The following is a 22,571-nucleotide window of genomic DNA, read 5'->3' on the forward strand; positions in this document are numbered from 1 at the left end:
TTTGATTTTATTTTCTTTATTAAAGCTCTGGCCTTTCCTTTTATTAGTTCAGTTAGCGTGCGCGCGAGAGAGAATGTATTTATAAAAATGCAAAGCCACACTCAACTCTATTACATTCTGATGGGTTTAGTTCTCTGACAGGAACATAGGACCCCCAAGGGAAGGTAATAGGAATGGGATAAGTCTACATTTCTGTACCCTTCTCTTCTCCACCCCTTCCTGCGCTCTGATTGGCTAGTTTGTTTTTCAGCTCCTTCTTGATTAGCTGGAAGAAGTAGGGCTCCCTGTGTTACTCCTCCCCTCTCTGTCAGTGGGGCTGGCAGGAGTTCCAACCACTCCCAGAAGCTGAACTGATCAGAGGCATCCCTGCCACTAGAGCACCACTCAGGATCTGCTTACACCAAACTCCGGTGCTACCTGCTGACAGCTTAGGGCAGGTCCCAGCACTTGTTTTCTTCAGCATCAAGGCTGCTCCAGCTTATAAAGCTCAGTCATCCCCTTTACTCTTTACTTTTTGTGCTTTTCCTTTCAGCTGCCTGGCTTGACAGCTTAACATGGTTGCCACCTGCTTGCACCTAGTTGGATTTGTCTCTAGTTTTGTCGGCTGGATTGGTGTGATCGTGACAACAGCCACCAATGAGTGGGTCGTGACTTGTGGCTACACCATCACCACTTGCAGGAAGATGGACGAGCTGGGATCCAAAGGGCTGTGGGCAGATTGTGTCATGGCAACAGGGCTCTATCACTGCAAGCCACTAGTGGACATCCTCATATTGCCAGGTATGGGCTCCTCGCTGTCTCCCTTTTGATACGGAGATGAAGGGACAAGTCCTGCTCCAGAGTGAGACCATGGCAAAACTCCAATTGATTTCAACAGTGCAGGATCTCACCCACTAATTATAATACACATAGAATTCAAAATTCTGTTAGATTGATACTATCCTATAGTTACAGCTAATATTAAAGATAGATTATGGCTAATATTTTAATTATGTCTTAGGTATGGTTCTATTTTATTACACTGTCAATCATCTATTTTATTTTTTATTCTTATTTGCTATCATTCTTGATACACTAATTCTCTCTCTCTCTCTCTCTCATGGTCTACAACTGAATCTTCTGAGTGCTACTGCCATACAAACAATACATTATAATAATAGGATATGGCCTAGAGTTTTGAATTATACAATTATTTCTATTAACTTTATTATCTGAAGTCAAAAACTAAAGTTTTTTAAATAAATAAATAAATAGGCTGCTCTTACAAATATAGATCTACTGTATTAACATATTGATGAGTATAATTAATTTTTAATACTAGATTATTAACGACTGATTTTAGTTTAGAAGACTGTCTTGATATTCAAGTGCTTTCTGCTCCTATTAAGACTATACAATATTGAACTTTTAATTATACAGTTATGCCTATTTGCTATATTTAATTACTGTTGATATTTGCTAATTGTGTAATTTGCTAAACTAATTTCACACTAAAGTCCAACTTAAACATGATGTGTCACTAAGTTTGAATATGTCCCTTTGTGCTAACTAACCAAACTTCTGGACCTCAGCATATGGATTCTTCGTACAATCTTGGCACCTGTAAATAGTTTAGCTAGCTGGTAGCGTTATCCATTTCCATCACCATCAATTTTGTAACACTTCTTTGTTGTTCTGTGACTTTGGCTGTATTGTGTGTAGCTATTCTCAGACACCTCCTCCCTACAATTCTGGAGGGGTAGGAGGAGGTCTGCCAGCCACTTTTCAGTGAAATGTTTTTCCTTATTTGTTCACATTTTTAAAAGTTGCTCTGAAGAGAGTTTCAGTGAAGGTGGAAAGGCTCTGGATTTGTTTCAGATATTGTCAGTCAGTCAATGTTGCAGAGCACTAAATTTTGTTGATCACAGGGTTTCTTGTAGTGTCCACCACCATAGTAACTAATTAGACTCAGCTTATATTTCTGTTTATTTTCCTGTGCCTTAGTTTTTAGTAAATTTTCCTTCTTGTTTATTGCTAGTATAGTGCCAAACTGCCAACAATATGCTTGCTGTTGTAGAAGACACTAAGAAAACCCCTGCCTTGAAGAAAAAAAGTTGTACAATTAAACTTTCATTTATAGGTAAATAAATCTTTTAGCAGCAGCAGAAAATAATGCCCCTCTTCAACAAAAATAACATATCACAGACCAAAATACTTCTTGCAGTAACTTCTTAAATACCAGTGGGTATATATCAGGGACTAATTTATCCTGATTTGTCTAGTAGCTGAAATCCACACCGTACCTCTTACTGAATGAGTTGAAAGGATTTAAAATGAATGTGTGTGTATGTATATTTAACTGGGATCGATTCTACTGAAATCACACAGGGCTTTTCAGTCTCCTTTACCATGCACTTTTTAAAGAGTTTGTTTTCAAGCAGATGTTCAAATGTACACAGAATCTACATGTCCAAGAAGAGGAAAATGCTTGAACCCTGGTTTCTCATCTGCATGATAATTAATTCTGTGACTCTTGATTCAAGGCACTGTTTGCAGATATACTGTGTGGTATAATCAGAGTTCCTGAACTCATGAATCCTCTCTCCTATGGCAGTGCTGTCATTTCCTTCTGTTGGACAGGATGGGAATGGGAGCTGGGAGTATATGTGCATTTCCCCTAGAACCTCCCTATCCCATTAAGACTGTGTCCGGAGCATAGGAGACTTCCCAACAATAGGAACAAACTTTGTACCAAAGCCAAACAGGTGACCCTTTTAACAAAAGCAAATTTTAGCATTATTATTATGTATGTAATTACTTCGTTAGTTATAATAGGAGCGTATGGCACTTCACAGACAAATATAAATGACAAGTTCCTTGTCCTGGGACACTTACATTCACAAGAGCTCTGTGATCTCCTGCTGTCTTGTGTTGGGCTGTTGTTGCATAGATGACAGGAAGCTCAGTAGAGGACGTGGTTTACCTGCCTGCTGAAGTGACAGAGGGTTCAGCCTATTAAACCCTTGAATCCCTTGATATCCATATTGGCCTTAGGGATTTGTGGAATTCCTATTTGTTAGAACTGGTGCCCATCTCTCAATCCCCGATCTAGCCCGGCTGATCAAAGCCTCTGGAAGTTTGCCTCCACTGTGTGTGGAGGGCTTCAACAGCACTGGAATATTATACAATGACGTACAGAGTGGAGCTATCTACTGAAGTTCCATTGATTTGGTGGGGGGTCAGTGCCCGTCCTCACTGCTGGAAGTCCAAACCCCCTAGATATATCCTAGGAGAGGCTACCATAGGGTTATGAGAAAGAGGTTTGATGTTACAGAGTTGATCATTTCCTTACTTGATGCTCCCTTCAGGATCTATTGGGTTTTGTCCCATATCTCAGCTATGTCGGGGTGGTTTTATATCCCTAAGTTATAAGAATGTAAATGACCCTGAATGCGCTCATTTTGCAGACCACCCGGATGGGTTTTGTGGTGTGGACCATGGACCACTGTCTGAGAAACCTCCATTTTAAATTTCTGCTGTTAAGCAGGTCATTTCTGTGTTAGGGATTGGGAACCTAGGAAAATTCCTCCCACACCAAATTCTTCCCTTGCTGTCCTCTCCTCTGCTCCCCAGCTTCTTGGTAGTTAGGTAGTTAGTTATATAGGAGTGTTTGGCTGAATATCTCCTCCTGTTGTTTTTGTTTATTAATCGAGACTCTGCTTCCTGTCCTTGTCAACAGGCTATGTCCAGGCATGCCGAGCACTGATGATTGCTGCCACAGTGCTGGGCCTCCCTGCTGTTCTCTTGCTGCTGACTGTTCTGCCCTGTATTCGGATGGGCCATGAGCCTGGAGCTGCCAAGTACCGGCGTTCCCAGCTGGGAGGAATCCTGCTCATTCTCTTGGGTAAGGTGCACATCTGGCCCCTGGACATACTTCCCTTCTTTTGATTTAAGGATAACATGTTGTACAAACTAAATAGGCAGGAGATTACCTGATCCATCGCTCAGAAGACATGGCTGTCTGGGCTTGGCCTAACCACAGTCTGGACAAGTGGACTAACTACATAGTCTGTTGGAGAAAACAAATGCATAAACACGAGGAGGAGAACAAATAAAAGAAGCAATGAATGATGGCGGGGGGAGGAGAAGGGTTTCTAAACCCTACTGTGCATTGTCTTAAGGAGTCCTTTGGCATCTTGCTGCAAGTAAAGCACCCAGCACAAGTTTACAGTAGGGTGATCAGTAGTGACAGATACACAGCTGCCCATGAGTGATTGATTTGGCTAGCTAGCCTGCAGTAGTGTTACTATGTTTGCGGGATAAGGGAGGGGAGAGAGGGGACATGAATTAGATTCTCATTGCCAGGGGTGCTGGAACTGGGGGTGCTGCCACACCCCCGGTTTCAAGTAGTAATAACAAACCCCAAATGCCTGGTTTTCATCATCAGTACCCCCACTATAAAAATTGTTCCAGCACCCCTGCCCATTGCCCCAAAGTTGCCTAGAGAAAAAGACTAGCCCCAAATTTCCTTGTCCTAGCTCAGTGCCTGTGAAGCATCACAGGTGCAATCACATAAAAATAAGTTGAGGTGCAAGGGTGAGGAAAGCAGGATTAAGAAGGTACAAGTCTTGCAGGCATACTGGCTTCAATAACAGGATAGGGTATAAAGTTGAGGGCAAGGACATGTGCCCGCATAACCTCAGCAGCTCTTTTCTACGTGCCCCGTCAGTCTTGTCCTTTCCCCCTTGACTCTGAGTTACTCTCACAATTTCCTCCCTTTCTCTGTAACTGAGTGGGAGATTGTTTTGACCAGAATTGGACTGTGAAGCTCATTGTCCCAAGTGTAACACCTGTGTATTCTTGAGGCCTCGTCATCTCGACAACAGCCTTGGTGCCTTGTTTTTATCAGTTTGTTTAGCAGAGGAGGCGGGGCGAGGGAAAGTGGCCTCTTTGTGCAAGCTCTGCCTTGTCGTTGGCTTTCTCAGCGTGGCAGCCAGCACTGACATCATGCAGTTGTTGTTGTTTTTTTTTATTAAAGTGAACACTGGGTGTAGTTGCCACAGCAGAGGTAATCAGTGCTGGGGCTTGGGAACTGATGAACGGCTGCAGCACATGCCAGGGCTGGGGATTCGAGCACAAGGGTTAGTCAGTTAAAGAGGAGTGAGCACAGCAGAACAGCTCCAGTCACAGTCCCCTCCGGTTCTGAGTTTAGCCTTTAGTTTGCTGTTCATTTTGTAAATAGTACCAGCAACTAAAAACTAAACAAAAACTAAGCACCTATAAAAACACCATGTGACTTAATGTTTTTGAAGAGCACTCTGGAGAAGTCCTTTCGAAGTCCTTAGAAGAGGGGCAGCTCCTCTCATCCCTGACCTGGAGGGAATCCCTTCCATAACTAGACTGAGTCTCCATGCCTGCTCAGTCTTTGGGCTCTCTCCTGAGATTTCCAATCAGGGCCGGCTCTGGCTTTTTTGCCGCCCCCCAGCAGGGGAGGGCAGCGAGCCCCCCTGGGGAGAGCGGAGCCCCGGCGGCCAGACCGCCGGGGGGAGGGCGGCGAGCCCCGCTGGGGCTCCGCTCTCCGCAGCGGCCAGAGGCTGCGCCGGGGGGAAGGCGGCGAGCCCGGCCGGGGCTCCGCTCTCCCCGGCGGCCAGAGGCAGCGCCGGGGGGAGGGCAGCGAGCCCAGTTGCGGCCCCGTTCTCGGGCCGGAGCGCCGCGCCGCCCCCTTCCAGGTGCCGCCCCAAGTACCAGCTTGGTGGGCTGGTGCCTGGAGCCGGCCCTGTTTCCAATAAGGGTATGATGGTAGGTTTTGCCCCTGTGTGGCACACTGGGAACTGGGCTGAGTCCCCAGAGTCATTTAACAGGCCACTGGTCAGAGGATAATAATGTAATGTATAGTGAGACTGATTCCATGCCTGTGCTACCGGGGCCTATAGCAGTGCATCTGGATTTTAGAAGGATATTGTCATGACTCGTGTCCTTAAAATCAGATATATAGGCCCTATGTGGGTTTGCCAGACCATCCCTATTGTAGGCAGTCAAAATAGAGGGTTAATGTAATGTGTGAACTTATCACTGACCACAGTCTAAAATCTTGAGCACCAAAATAGCCAAGCTTGGCAGAGGGGGATCCTGGTGGAGGAGAGGCAGGAGAGGGGAAATAGTCCTGGCTTGTGTGTCCCAGCTCTGTGGGGTGCAGCGGTTGGTGAATCTGAGTAGAGATGGATCCGCTAGCCCTACCATAAAATCAGGACGAGAGAGGTCTGAATAATGGATTTTTCAGTTCACTACCAATTCCAAAAAGTCAGCACAAAAATTTGTTTGGGGTCAAGCAGATGTTTCCCTGACCTGAAACAAAATGTTTTGTTTAGATTTGGAACATTTTCTAATGTTTTTAGATTTTAAAAAATAAATTAAAGGAAAATCTCAAAACAAAAAGTCATTTTGTATTGAAAAATCAAAATGCTACATTTTGAAAATGCTAAAACAAAACATTTCTATTTTTTTCAGAATTTTTTTTTTACCAAAACAATTTGGCAAAATTGACACAAAATTGTGAAATGTTTCAGTGTCACCAATCTGCATTTTTCACCTAAAAAGTTTTGGTTGAAAAATTTAGCCTCACTCTCATTGGGACACAGGAGTCCAAGCAGAGCTGGATGTGAATGATTGGGTAGGTTCCAGAAATCCTGTGGCTGCATCAGGGCCCTCTGGATCTGCAGATGATGAAAAAGGGTCTGGCTTATAATTCTTTTCTTCTTGAGATTTCAGTTACTTTCTCATTATTTGTGAGGAGTTTGTTCCAGCTGAGTAGCTTATGCCAGCTGACTGAGTGATAGGATTTCACTCAGAGAGCAGGGGACAGACAAACGGGTAACAAATTACAATGACAATCTTGTGTTAGCCTATGATGCAAAGAACTGAAATCTCTTATTGTAAACAGTGTTGTGCCATGTGCTTATAGGTAGGCTTCTTGGGCCCAGATCGCTACTCACTGATACTGGTTTTACATTGGTGTAATTCCACTTGATTCATACTAATATAAATGAGAGGAGAACCTGCCTCCTTAAATCCAGAGAAAAGCAAAATACATAGCCATAGAAGCACCCACTGCAATACCACACTCTCAGTCACAGTAAGTAAGGGTATGTCTACACTGCAGCTGGGGGGTGGCTTCCAGCCAGGGTAGACAGACACAGACCAATTGTGTTGAGCTAGCGCTCTAACAATAACAGTGTGGATTTTGCAGTGTGGGCAGTAGCACGGACTAGTCACCTGAACACAGACCCAGGGGGTGGGTGGGCTTGTAGTCGGGTGACTAGCCTGTGCCATCACCTGTGCTGCATCGTCCACACTGCCATTTTTAAGCATGCTAGCTTGAGCTGAACTAGGATGTTATCTACCCTGTCTGGGACATACACTCCCAGCTGCAGAGTAGACATACTGTAAATTTCCAACCTAGCAACTCCTTTGAGAAAAGAAAGTGTTAATGTTCAAATGACATGGACCAGTTAATACTCATTAGGCATGATTCTGATCGCTCACTGGTTTTTCTCCATTGAGACCAATGGAATAACTCCTTATACACACTCGTGTACATGAGATCAGAATCAGTCCCACTGTCTGTAAGGGCTCAGTCCTGCAAGGTGTTGACTACCCATGTCAATGGGAGTGGAGTGTGTTCAGGAGGATCAAGCCCTGAAGTGCCTAGCAGATGTTTGGTGCTGTATAAATAAAAATAAACAAATTTCCTAACCCATGTGACCAATAATACTATAGCTGATTAAAACAGTACATATTTGCTTTCTACTTCTCACGTTGTCTGTTCTAATCCCTTTGGCCCTAGCAGAGCACCTTCCAGTACAACGTTGCTTACTCTGTGCATTTCACTGTGCCAACAATGAAAATATATTACTGTAGTCAGTTTTGCTTTTTATTCTAATCAGTTTCAAATCACTCACTTTCTGGCTCTCTTGCAGTAGCATAGTGCTGCAATGTTTCAATTGTGGGCATTGCAGGGAAATGCTTAAAATAAAGCTGCTTCAGTTAGATTACAAAAATCATGAATGCATCATAAGCTTTTTAAAATTAATTTTTACACCACCTAAATTTGGCCAGGCAGTGTCCTTGGAATGTGAATATTGGACACCGGTACATGACTTTGGTACTACTGCAGCTTAATGATTTCTCCTCTGAAAAACAAATATGGTGTTGCCAGCCCATAGCATTCAACAGTCATGAGTCAGGCCCCAAAAATCATGAGATTGGATTAAACTGCTTGTTTTTATTTGCTGTCGGATTATTGAACCTTTGTGGTTCATGTTTTCAAACTTTTTTGAACAACCATGAGGACTAAAAACTTACTTTTTTCTTACGTGAAGGCTGAAAAATCTCACTTAGTCACATGACTCCTAGAACAAAGGCTTAAAGACAAATATGGTGAAACTTGAGCTGAAATCACAAGAGTTGCCAACACTGTAAATATCCCTATTAATTTAAGAAATTGATGTGCGTTTAGCACTGAAATTGTTAAAAAGAAAAACAGAGGTTGTGATACACATTATGGAATTTAAAATAACTACTGAAAACTTGCCAGGAAAATAGTGAGCTCAGATATTCCATTGATTTAATGTCCACTGAAAATAGCAAGGCTGCAGTAAGAACAATTGTACATGTGCACACCTCTCTATCTTGCGTGCTGACGTATATTTTTATGTCTGCTTTAATCCCGTCTGTACTAGGAAATTGATCCTTGCTGCAAACAGCTGTCAGAAGTGATTCCCTCTGATTCAGTGCTGAAAACAGTTAAACTGCTAGTGTTGATGGAACAAAAAACAGACTAGCAGCCAAATTGTTGATACTTGTTTTGTGGGGACCCATTGCTGATAACAAAAGGTCAATTTCCTAGTGTAGATTGGGTGGGGTCTGAAATAAAGGATGCTGAAAAAAACCCCAAACCTACTATTCTGATATTGAAAATTAAGACAACTGAAAACCACATTGGTTGTTTTATACGTTGAATAATGGAAAGTCTGCAAAAGATTAAATTGGGGTCAGCCAGTTCTCTCATAATAGCCCCATTCTTGGAAGTCTGATAGTTTTGAATGTTATAAAGTCACATTTAAAATAAAATTATCACAGTCAAGAAGGAAAGATTGCCTTTTATTTTTTAATCTCAAATTTCTGCTAATCCTCACACACTCTAAAGGAAAACTCCAGATTGTTTCCCCTTTGGGAATCCAGAATAATTTCATTTTGTTTTAAAAGACGTGTTTAATATAAAAAGAAACCCCAAAATTCTATTAAAGAACTGGGAAGCTGCCATTTGGGTAGAATGAGGATCATGGAAACTCGCTCTGTATAACTGAATAGGAGAGAACAGGAGACATATTGAGGCAGATTTCAGGGAAATTTCCCTGTGTAGTGACACTCTCCCTCCCCAAGTATAACACTGTTTTAATATACACTGTCTTTACTTATTTCTTCTGCGGATACTTTCCAATGCTTTTAGAGTAAGGCAGATAGTGGGGACTCACTCCCCTTGACAATATGTCAAGCTAGATTCACACTGCTCTATCCTCCTCACCAGCCCCCAACCCCCTTTTATGCTTCCTGTTTAGATGAATGTACCACCCAATTAAATTAAGTTTATAATGCAGAAGATTAAGAGTTTCAGTGCAGTGGTCTGAACCCCTGCAAGTATATGACCAATCGACACATTAATGGCATGGTTGGGATTTAATGTGGAGGATATGACAATGTGAATTTACAGTAGCATCATGGAGCAAGTATAAATGTATTGCGTGTCAATGCCCAGTCTCATTTGTGAGGGGTCATGGGCTGGCTTAGTCAAAATCCTAGGCAGTATTAGCAGGAAAAGAGAAATAGGGGCAGTTTATATTCAGACAGCTTGTAGGGAAACCTATTTCAGTAAACCCTGAATCCTGCCTAAAAATTACCTACAAAAACTCCTGCCTTTTCCTTGCATTGCTATACAGACCAAGTTTTCTTGAATCCTACTCTCTGTCACTTCCAGAGTAAAATCAGAGCCCGCTGACTTGTAGAAATATTGAAATTGTGGCATGTACTTTCCCAATATTTCTTGTGGGAGTTAAATTGAAATGTTACCCATGCAAAGTGTCGCAAATCCAGCAGAGTTTGAGCACATCCCTCATCAGGATCAACAGACTCATTTAGAACTGGTGGCAGCTGGTGACAACCAAATGTGGGGAGGTGAAACTGTGACCCATAGAGTGTCTTTGATTGGCTTGTGTTGCACAGAGTTTCCCAACATTGTCAACATCAAAATAAGGTGGTTTGCACACAGTTTAGCCACATATACAAGAGATGTTATTGTTTCGATGACCCTGAGAGCTCTTCTCATATCAGAGCAAGTGTTTTCTTCTGTCCTGTGTTGGGGGGGGGGGGGGGGGGGAGGTCTGGAAGGATAAGGCTCTTATAGTCTATGGACATAAATATATTTTTTTTACCCAGTGCCGACAGAAAAGAAAAGATGATTGTACCCTTTGTGGGCAACAAAGAAGCTTTTTACATGAGCCATCAGATGGCTTTGCAGATTCTCAGTTGATACATTCATGTTTGAAAACATTAGAAACTCATGGATTTTCTTGTTTGTAAGAATCAGATAAAGCTGACCTACATGCAGGACAAATTCCAATTTTCCCCCCCAAAATGTCCTTTAAAATCCACTGGGTCTTTCTCTTTGGGGAGGCTCAAAATTATTATTGGCTTTATTAGCATCCTTCAAATGTTCCTCTCTTTTCCATAAACAAATATTTTCTCTAATAATAACTGCAGCGATTGGGGTTGCAATCTCTGCTTTCCTGGACAGAGTCACTCATTAGTTCTCTGTTTTAACCAAACAATTTTCCTTTTTCTTTCCCCACCTTTCCCCTTGCAACTTTAATTTTTGACACAGCCTCAAGATATCTTTTAACACGGTTGGTGGAAATCTGTAACTCTGCCATAGTCTTGTTATTGTTTTGCTCTGATTCCCTGATAGCCACAAGGACTGAGTCCAGCACAGCTTGCTCCTGCAGGAAATAAAATATTGGCAGATTGATTCTTCTCAGATGTATGAGCCATAAAGAAGTATTGTTTTAGGGCCCAATCCTGTGAGTGCCTAGTACCCTCAACTCCTATTGCCTTCAATGGGTGTTAAGAGCACTCAGTGTTTGCAGGATCAATGATAGACCCTTAGTGAGGGTGATTATTATGAACTCATATAGCAATGAGCATGTTCAGAATGCAGGGGCATGTTTTCTCACTGCTTTCAACAGCCATGATCATATTATGCCAAACTGTATTTTTTGACCCTGGTTGCCTATAAAGTGCTGCATTGTTTTTCAGTTGGTCACTACTGGCTTTTAAAGCCCTTAAGGGTGTGGCCTCTGGCTGTATGTGAAACTTCCTCTATAACCTGGGGACATCTGTGTTCACACATCAACTGCTTCATAGGCATCCCAATCACGCTGTAGACTGGAAAGCCATTGTACTATGCCTGCAACTTTATGAAGAAATCCTATAGAACTTCACTTAAAAAAAACCCTCTGCAGTAGAATTTAATAGATTTCAATCCTTGTTATAGAATCCTACAGGATGGTTCAAAAGCCCAGAAAAAGGATCTCATTTTCTGTTTAATTCTATAGGTTTTTAGAGTAACTTCTATAGATCCCTGTTGGTTCTGTCCCTACTAAATTCTATAGATCTTCCCCCACAGGGAAGCGGAATTTGCTCCCCAGTTAGAATCTGTCTCACCTTTCTCTGACCCCTTAAAAAGAAGTCTGAGCTTTTTTTCCCCCAAGCTATTTTTTAACCTAAATATTGTTGTCCATCTCTCCTCTTATCTTTCCCATCTCCATTCCTTTTTTGGACTTTCTCCCTTGCAGCTGATTCCTTCTTGTTGCTTATTCTGATTTTTCTGAGAGTGTTTTTAATTTGCCTATATTATGTTTATATTGAAGTATGTTTTATGGTGCCCTGAGTGGTGAGGCACTTCCTAAATGCATATATTGCTAACCTTTCAAGGAAGAGTATTTTCATAATAATGAGAAAGGGGCCCGAGTCTCTGCTCACTTACTCTGGGGTGACTCGATTGACTTCCCTGTAATTGCTCCTAGTACAAACAAGAAGAGAATCAGTCCTAACCTGCATAGTTTGTAATTAAGGAATAGGAATAAAAGGCGAGAGTTTTGTTAGGATTTTCTTCTTATGGGTTGGAGGCATATAGTTTTCATATCAATTGAAGTCAGTTAAGCTATGCTGATGTACACTAGCTGAGAATTGGCTCATAAATCAGTGGAGCTATGTTGATTTATTTCAGCTGAGGATCTGACACATACATTTTACTTGCTTACCAATAGATATTGCTTTTACATTTGAACTGGAGATGGGTTTTCTCTGCCTCCTATGGAATTTGCCTTATTTCTGAATACCTTCAAATCATCCATTCCAGGGATGACTTTTATCCTTGGGCCATAACTATACTTAAGCTTTGCAGAATTTAATTTTTATTTTAAATCATTTTAATGGGTAAATCGATGTTTATTTTTAAACATTCTTTTCAATTAAAATGTTCACAGTAGCTGCAGAATGATGTGTTTTAAGCATTTTTTCAATTTTTATCTATTTAAATGTTCACAGTTGTGGGAAATTATGGGAGGCTCAGACAATGTGGGGTCAGACAATAATTATTTAATAACTTTTTAAATCTCAAGGACTATTGTTAAAGCTTTATAACTGTTAATACACAAATTGTCAACATCACATCAAAATATACAAAGTAAATATCCTTAAATCAAACTCTAATATGTTGTCAAGCAGCATTTTTCTTACTTTTCCTCAATTTGTGTATTTATGGTGAAACTGACATTTACCGATAAATACCTAATCCTTCCAGTTCTAATTAAACTTCTATATGTTGACTTTGGAATGCATCAGATTGCACCAAATGACAAGTGTTTTTTTGGTGTTCTTTAAATGCCTGTGAGGATATTCCTACTTTCTGTCTTCCACTCCGCTCAGATCTCTCCTAGAAAGCTTTTATCCTCCCACCTTCAGTTTCCCACCCCTTCGGCCGGTTACTTAGTTCAAATACTGAAGATAAGGTTCATGAGAACCCACAGAGGGACTGAAGGACAATGGGGGAGGGAGGGCACACTCACTGTTTTCTCAAGGAAAAATAGGCTGCACCCGTCACATCTAAACTACACACATTGAATACACAGACAGTGCAAGTCTCTGGTTTCTGCAAAAACGAGGAGTCCTTGTGGCACCTTAGAGACTAAAAAATTTATTTGGCATAAGCTTTCGTGGGCTAAAACCCACTTCATCAGATGTATGGAGTGAAAAATAGAGTAGGCGGGTATATATATTACAGCACATGAAAAGATGGGAGTTCCTTACCAAGTCGGGGGTCAGTGCTAACGAGGCCAGTTCAATCAAGGTGGATGTGGCCTATTCCCAATAGTTGAGAAGAAGGGGTGAATATCAACAGGTTTCTGTTATGCAAGTGCATAGTGCAAGTGCAAAATATTCCTTCTACTATGCAATATAAAAGGACTATGAAGTATCTGCATACTCTAACCTCTATGGTGCGTTTATGAAAAGGGCCCATTTAGCTTCTTTTCTAATCGGTAGCAGTGATTTTTAACATCTGTATATATCACAATAGCGTCATTTTGCATTCTGTGTGATCCTGCTCTCACTGAAGTCAATGGGAGTCTTTCCATGGACTTCACTGGGAGCTAGACCTTGGAAAGTAACTGAACTATTGAATGTGATCTTTAAAATCTTAAATATAGCCTTAGCTTGGAGTAGATAAATGGAGGGAAACAAAAGGAGAATTAATTTGCCTACCTTGTCAATAGCCCATGGAGTCTACGCACAAATGTATTCTATGTGCACTACCTGTAAAATATTCAGGCTAGTTACTCTTTATTTGTTGATATGGATAATAGTTTAGAAAATCATACTTATTTACTAGCGATGATCCGCACCAATTGGAAACTCCCTGCATAATTTATAGCGTCATGTTCCTCAACTAGACCAATACCAACTGACTGTATTTTGGGAGGATGGTTTTCGTGTCAGTAGTATTGCTAAATCTGCTGAGACACTAGGATTGGGATTGTGTATTTATTTACATCTGTGTAAAATGGGTGTCATTCTGATCTGGTAGCACTTTGCTCTGGTGTACATGAGCTGCTGGGCAATGAGTGTCAGGCTCCAAGTGTTTTGCTATAATTGAGTTCTGGTTGGATTGTCTATTGATATTATGCATTTTAATGCCATTTTACCAGTCAGATGCCAGTGTCTTTATTTGTTTTCTTCAGCACTAAAAGCAACAAAGTAAGGCCTCAAAAGCCATTCAAAGTATAACCACTCTCCTCCGCCCTCGACAGCCCAAAAGTTAACTTGGAAGAATGGGTAGTTCACTGCTTATCTTTAGCGGTTATTGGAGTCAATTGCAAGAAGTCATTAAAGTCAGAAGTCATTGACTTCTGTGGGGCCAGGATTTCATACCCACTGTTTCTTCCTCTCTTATTGTGCTTTTAAACTTACTGGCCAAGTGACTTTCATTAGTAGCACTTAATGGTTTGTAGATAGGCTTGAAAGGGTTAAATTTGAACTGATAAATATTGGCAATGTTCCCCCCCTCCCCCCCCAACTGGATCATAACCTGAGTTTCATTGTTAACCATCAAAATAGATAGAGGAAGCTGCATTAACTGATAGGAAGAGAGAGTGAGGACCTGAAAAGGAATTTGCTATTCCATCCTGCTTAAAACTGAAATATTAAGAAGTGAATATTGTGAAATATTGTGATCTGTAAGTTTATTCCTGAATCTGTTGCACATCTTGACATTCATTGAATGTTGATTGTTAAACAATGGTGAGTGACCCTCAGGTCTTAAGTCTCCTGCAAAAATGTGCCAATGGATAAAGGTCTCTAGCAGTAAAATCTACTGTGATCTGCCAGGTCCCTAAAGGACTGAAAACAGAATCCTTCCAAACTTGCAGTGAAGTGCCCAGTACCCTCCTGGAAGGTCACTGATGTCAGTGGAAGCTAAGGGCACTTTCTATCTCCCAGGAGGTACCATGCAGGATCAAGACTCAGTGCTTGAACTGCTAAGTACATTGCCATTTTTATTGACTTTGGTGGGAATTGCATTTGCTCAGTCTGTCTTGTGATCAGGCTAGCTGCAGAAGCCTGTGCCTCACATTTGTTTAACATAGTTCACATGACTACATCTATGATTGGACTGGATTTATGTGCTGCAATTACTGTTGTTTTTAATGTCTCCCCAGCATTGTGTGGTATCATCGCAACGATCTGGTTCCCTGTGTCTGCTCACCGTGAGACCACAATTGTGAGTTTCGGATACTCCCTTTACACTGGCTGGATTGGGTCTGCCCTTTGCCTCTTTGGTGGCTCCGTCATCGTCTGTTGCTCAGGAGATGCTCAGTCGTTTGGTGAAAATCGTTTCTACTACGCGTCGGGATCCAGCTCTCCTACCCATGCTAAGAGTGCTCATGTATAAGCAACCTTGAGACTCCCAGAGCCTTCATCATCACATGCTTTTACTGGTGGACTTGGGTGCTTTGGGTTTGCTTGTACTGTCACACACCATTGCCAAGCTCCACAGTAGAGGATTTAAAAAAAACCCATCATGAGTGCCTGATAAAGCATGAAAGCCCCACTTTTCCCTTAAAAGAAATCTCTAGCAACTCAGACCAGGCCATTCCCCATTTACTTCTTGCTGATTATCCATCCTAAGCTCTTGCATTCATGATGCTCTTGGATAGTTCCACGTTAGCTGGTGGTTGTTTAGTTATTCTTTTTTTCCAGCTCCCCGATTACGGGAGTGTTGAAGAAAAGAGACACTTTCCCACTGTTAAAGTGACTCAGATAGCTTCTCTGAATGCATTACCATAGGCTTCTCCCCCATTCAAGGTCACTTCTTTGGCAAAGTTAGGATGGAAAGGGCAGGGACAGGGAGAGACTCTGTGCATTCCAGGCACACAAATGTTTCTCTTTTGTAAGATTGGGGGTGGAGGGAAGGTTGTTTGCCTTTCTCTGTAAATACTTCTTTTGGAATTTGATCATTTTAGTAACAATGTTTTTCTAAATTCATCAGTATGAAGGAAATGAAACCCAAAGGTTTGAATTACAAGGTAAATGGTGCATTTGTATATAGCTTTAAATGACATGAGGGGGCTCTAATCCCCACTATCCATTTATTTTTTTGGTACAGATCAGTTACTAAAAAAATGTATTTTTACATTGATTTTTTTTTAAACTTTCTTTTCTTTATTCCAATTAATTTGTGTTCTGACTTGCATCCTTAAAGTGGACGTTTTTTTTAACATGCAGTATAATGTACCAGTTACAAACACAGTAAATTCCAGTGAATACTGATGATGCCTTTGTACTTTAAATGAAATATTGTACAATAAACAACAAAGTATGTGCAAACACTGGCTTTTTTCTTCCTCCCTGTGTGTGTGCAAATATCTACTCCCTGTTATGTTTTTATTCAGTTTTCCCAGTGATTCTGAAGGATTTTCTTGGTGATTCAAGGAGAGTAATTCTACTCTGTAGTTGGTCTGTACTGCTCAGTATCGTTCTGATGCTGTGTTATAATTATCAAAACTAAGTATCATACTTCCTGTGCAGGGGGTTTTTACAGTACCGTTCATTCCTTGTATTAACATTCCAAATGGTAGCTTGAGTCAACATAATTATCAATAATCTTTTCTATGTCTGGAAAACATAGAAATCAATATTGTTAAAGTGATACAACACACTAGTGTGGACATAGTTATACCATTATAAAAGTGCTTATACGGGTATGGTTTATAAGCTATACCAGTAGAAGCACATGTAGAACAGAGTAAGGGCATGAACTTGGGCCCATAGAAAATGTTATAATAATAAATAATATAAAATAATATAACAGCTCTCATTGATTTAAATGATGCATGATTAAGCCCTAATTGCGTCCACACTGTAGGCTGTACTGATTTAACTATTTTGTTAAATCACATCCTTATCTGAAATAGTTGAAACAATTCAAAAACTGTGTAGACCAAATCTTGGAACTAGAAAAGGGAATAGCTCTGATGTTAGCAAAAGCAGTAGTATGTTCTTAACTCAAATTATCTACCTTGAGTTAAAATGCTAGTGAAGACATGGCAACTCTGCTTTAATTTAGGTTAGCAGCTCGAGTTCAATCCCAGCTCCACTATTGGCTTTAACCTGAGCTGCTAACCTGAGTTAAAAGCCAAGTTGCTGTGTCTTCATGCCTGTTTTAACCAGAATTAAGAACATACCTTTTCTGCAGTGTGACATATCCTTAGTGATTGAGGGTCTGATCCAAAGCCCATTGAAGTTAACTCCAGTTAAGGCTCCCACTGACTGCAATGAATTTTGGATGATGCCGTAGATAAAGACCTTGAGCTGGATTGTTTTCTTACACCCCAAAATGACTCCACTGATTTCAGCAAAGTTATTCCCAGTTCATCCCTGTGTCAGTAACAGGAGAATCTCTCCCCGTGTGTGTGTCTAAAAATTCCCTGAGGGCCTAATGCTGCAGTTCTTAGTGTGCTAAGGCAAAATCCGGATTGAAATCAATGGAAGTTTTGACTGAGCGAAGATTAGAGAGTGTTGGCCCTTCGTGTTTTATTAATATACCCATTGGCAGCAACACCTTTCTTCATGTTCCTGAGACTCCAGTGCAAAGGAAATGCCTTTTTGAAGTACTCAGGGAAATCAGATCAAACGTTTTGGGTTTTTTTCTCTTATGACTGCTATACATTAAACAGAACACGGAGAATTAAACTGAATTATTTTATTGAGGGAGAAGGAATCCTAACTATTTCAAGCAAATAGGTGAGAGCAAAAAGAATTTTCTTAAGCACCAATTTACTCTAATATTTTTTACCAATAACTTTAAGATAATAACAAGCAACACTTTCCCAAGCCATTTATTTCAGACATGGTATAAGGCTAAACATTGATTGGAATGTTAACAATGTGAGGTGCCTTTCTTTTAGAACACACTGCTGATTTCTGTTTTGATCATTACTGGATAATCTTTGACTGCAGGTGATTTCACTTACTGCTCCCCTTTTACAGATCTGCATTCCTGACTCCAGCCTAGGTTGATTGACATACACACTGCTAGAAATTTACTTCTGAAGAATGATGAGGAAGAACAAGTGCACTGTCTGGTCTATGCTGGCATTTGACTTGCTTGGGAAGACATTACAAATAGAAGGGAGAGGGGGTTGATCAGAGCACAGGTCTGGGAGCCAGGAACTCCTGAATTCCAATCCCTGTTCAGACCTTGCTTTCTTCATGGCTTTGGGTACGTCACTTAACCGCTCTGTGCCTCAGTTTCCCTGTCTATGAAATGGGAATAATAATCCTTCCTCATAGAGTTGCTGTGAGGCTTAATTCATGTTTATGATACTCTGGCGTGAGGCACTGTAGAAGTGCATATTATTACAGTAATTTATTTATTATTCACTAGTGTTGACAGTGGAGATGGAAAGGCAACTGTTGCTTCCTTACTGACGTCAGGAACAGATCTGTCAATAGGGAAGAGCACTAAAGAAATCATGCTTGGTCTATATAGTAATGAAAACAAATGGTAGCTATTGGCAAAGGCAGTGAATGGGGACTACACATCTCCTGATACCTAAACACTGAATGGTCCTGGGGATGGAGTATGGATGAACTAAGGCACAACCCTTAGGATCCAGGCCCTGCAGTTAGAGAAAGCAGAGCAGAAAGCAGTGGCTAATTTTGGCCAGTTGTCTGCACAGGTGGCGGTCAAAATGGCTGAACTTGTCTCAGTTGAAGACTCAAGAATGGGAGAAATTGGAGTGTCCATCTGGGGTGGGGAGGTTATATGACAGAATGGGGGAAGAATGTTCAGAGGGGGTAGGGTTGGAAGTGGGGAGGATTAGGAGGAAAGGTTGTTCATGGGCCATTAACGTTTTGGTGGATCTGGGCCTTGTTGTGCCTTAATCCTTCTCTTCCAAGGTACTTAGAACAACACGGCTCATGAAGATGGGACACTGGCCTCTTCAGCTCTCTCTCCCCCTTCTCCTTTCCTGCAGAAAGCCATGCTGGGAGGCTTAAAGGGATTGAAAATGGGGCATGGCACAACCAGGTGAATGTACTGTTACCACTCTCAGACTTTAAATGGTTTTTTTTAATGTATTGATTAGAATGAGGTCGACGCCATGACACACAGGCTGGAGTGGAATTCCCACAAGCGGTGGGGGTGGGGGGCTGGGGAGTTCAGATCCAGAGCTCTATTTTAGCCTCCTCTCCAGGACTGACTCAACACAAATAGTTGTTGGTACTGAGCTGCCTTTGGGGCCAAGCAGATCCAAATGTGGTTTTCTCTCACGGCATTTTGTTGTGTTGTATTGTTCTATACAATGTACACAATGTGAACTGTAACTCCCCAGTTCTTTGGCAGAACACTTGTGCTCATTACATCACAGGCCGGGTACAGTTAGTTGTTGTATACACTCAAGAGGAGCAATAAGTGCTGTCTTTGATATGTGGGCACCATGAAAGAATGTGTAACACACAGATGTGCAGCGTTGTGGAGACTGGCCTGCGATTGTGGATTGTGCGTTGGGGAATGCTGCTTTATGCTGAATAGCTCCTCTTCAGAGAGCCAAAGGAGGTGATTGCCTCTTGGAGAATTCCCACAGCAAAGGCTGGTGGAACACCAACCTACAAACCAGGTAAACCCAGAGACCTGTTGATTCCCAAAGCTTTAACCAAGCTCCCATTCAAATTGTATTTTTTCTGTGAATAAAAATGTGTCTCAAGTTGTTGAAAAGTAAATTGAGGATTAGAACACAGGGTTACGCAGCTACATCCCGGGGCAGGAGGAGTGTATCTCTATTAGGTGGCACAAATTGCAGCACAAATATGAATAGTGAAATGTAAAAGCTAAATAGGGACATTCAGCAAGAGCTTCCCATTGAGGGTTGGGCTCATCATTCCAGGTGGAGCGCTGAGAGGCATGGTTCCTCACAGCAAGGACCGCCCAGTGTCTTGAGTGGGGGGACATTAGCTGCTTTTCTGTTCCTCCACAGCCAGCTACCAGTATTGGATTGCAACAGTCCTTGTGCTCAGGGTCTGCAATTTCAGCTGCCCCCGTGTGGGTGGCACAAGGGCATGGGGAGGATGTATGTGTCTCATTGCTCACTCACACGGGCTGGTCATAGTCTGACCTGAAATGTCTTTGGATTGGAGCTCAGTCAGTGACCTCACTTTGCTTCATCCTCCACATTAGCCCCCTGCCACACCTTCACTGCTCCTTTTTTATAGGCACCTGCGTAAGGCACACACTGGCGATAGTTTTACTCTGTAGCCAATTGTGGTCCAGGATAGTGGGTGCAGCTGTCTGACAGTCAAGAGATCCAGGTTCTATTCCTGGCCCTGCTACTAGCTCATTGTTTGAACCTGCACAAAATTCCTTGCCTGTAAGTTGGAGAGAATGTAAGGTGTGGATGAAAAGTATAAAGTGCTAGGTATCTTTATTCCATTAGAGTACAGGGCATCTCTTCAGTTCCGTTTTGTCTTGGCCTTTGTTTTTAGTAAACCTAAATGCATGTCATTAGTACAACAACAGTTTGCTTTGAAAAGCGCCTGTGCATTTCATCTACTCTAATTTTTCACAAGATAGAGCCAAACCAGCAGTGGAAAATGAGACTTGTTCCTTGCAAATCTCAGAATCAGAAATACCCTGCATGCAAAGGGTGGGAGAGAGAGCTCAGTGGTTTGAGCATTGGCCTGCTAAACCTAGGGTTGGGAGTTCAATCCTTGAGGGGGCCACTTAGGCATTTGGGGCAAAATCAGTACTTGGTCGTCCTAGTGAAGGTAGGGGGCTGGACTTGATGACCTTTCAAGATCCCTTCCAGTTCTAGGAGATAGGACATCTCCATTAATTAATTTATTTATTTTTATTTATGGCCCACAGCCAGTGCTAATTTAATTTAGTGGCTGTTGAATGTTGTCCAGCTTTCTTTGCTTATACTAGACTATAAGTCAATTAGTAACACCTTCTTAGTGCTCTTAGTAAAATATACAGCAGACCCATGCAGTCAAATGGCTCCCCTGGACCCTCCTTGCTCTCACTGGTGTGATCTGCATACCCTGTAAGTCTCTGCTTCGCATAAATGCAAGTGTCATTTCTGCTTCAGTCTCTCATCTGCCTGAACTGCTCAAAGGCAACTATTCCATGATAGTCCCAGACTGCAAAGTGCAAAAATGTTAGTGGTCACAGCATAAAAGTGGATCAATATTTATTTTCACGAATCCTGCCTCACATATCTTTACCTTTCTTTCTTTTTACCTTGTGTTCATCATGTGCAGTGAGAGGGAGCAGCTCAGGCTTTTAACTTCCATTGCAGTTTAGAACTGTTAAAGGGATGATTTCAATTAAAAGATGTTTCTTGGTTGATGGATGCTTAAGTTTGTTTTGGAACATCAGGATTTTAAATCCAGAATTTTTGATTTGAGTGATTGCAGAGCTGGAGCAAAACCTCTAGATCTGGATTTGGATTTTGAATCCCCCACCTGCAGAGTTTGGAGCTGTCTGGATCCAGATTTTTGGGTGTGGCTATTTCCATTACGGCTATGTAAAACTTTCATACTCAAAGCACAGACCATCTGGTTTGGTTTCAAGTTTTATTACAAACACAAATGTCAGGCCATATTCACCAGCTGCACAAACCTTTCTAGGCCGAGTTTCAGGGAAAGCCTTCACTGAGTTTTAGAGTGAATGGAGAGCTGGAAAGGGATGAGTTTGGAGAGGAGTTGGGTCCAGTTTCAAGTGCTGAAGGTCAATTTACAGAAACACTCTGCTGCTTCATCTGAGTTTGACGTTGAGAATTGGGTTAATTCAAACACAAACTCACAGTAAAACTTGGAGTCAGTTCCTCTGGTGGTGGTAGCATACAGTAGATGTAACCTACCTAGTGAATCAACAGGCACCAGAATGGAAAGAGAAGGTCATGCAAAGCAGAACTACTGTCCTCTTTCCAGCTCTCTGAGAGGCACACACCAGTCATTGCAAAAGGCTGTATTTGCATTTTCTTGGATTATAGGTTGATGGTGTTTGATCCCAAATCAAATCCACAGAAACCCTAGGAAGACAGTTCTGAGGCAGGAATAAAGTTTACTACAGGGAAGAAACAGACATAGTCAAAGCAAAAAATGTGAATCTCTGTAAACTCCAGTGTCCTGCCAAGTGGTTGGCAGGATATTAGCATTGGCTGAGGTAAAGGGACAGCTATTGGAGGCACCAGAAAGGATCAGAGCACAAATACCTGTTTTTCACACTTCCAAAGCCTCCCTCTGTCCTGGCAGGATCTCCAGCTCCTACATACCTCTGGGCTGCATGGGCCAAAGATTGCCTTTAAGCAGGGCCGGCTCCAGGCACCAGGCACCCAAGCTGGTGCTTGGGGCGGCACCTGGAGGGGGGCGGCGCGGCGCGGGGCCGCCGGGGAGAGCGGGGCCACAGCAGGGCTCGCCGCCCT

The 22,571-nt window shown here is 41.9% G+C and overlaps 1 protein-coding gene across 1 annotated transcript; it reads left to right on the forward strand.

Annotated features, from left to right (window-relative positions):
- Nucleotides 1–397: 397 nt before the first annotated feature.
- CLDN11 (claudin 11) lies at nt 398–16,450 on the forward strand. Its single transcript, XM_024221140.1, has 3 exons — nt 398–780; nt 3,719–3,883; nt 15,306–16,450. The coding sequence occupies exons 1-3, from the start codon at nt 555–557 to the stop codon at nt 15,536–15,538; spliced, it is 624 nt and encodes a 207-aa protein (XP_024076908.1). The 5' UTR covers nt 398–554; the 3' UTR covers nt 15,539–16,450.
- The last annotated feature ends 6,121 nt before the right edge of the window (nt 16,451–22,571 follow it).

This window comes from Terrapene carolina, unplaced genomic scaffold (genome assembly GCF_002925995.2).
Source record: "Terrapene carolina triunguis isolate 2854851 unplaced genomic scaffold, T_m_triunguis-2.0 Scaffold88, whole genome shotgun sequence".
NCBI lineage: Eukaryota > Metazoa > Chordata > Testudines > Emydidae > Terrapene > Terrapene triunguis.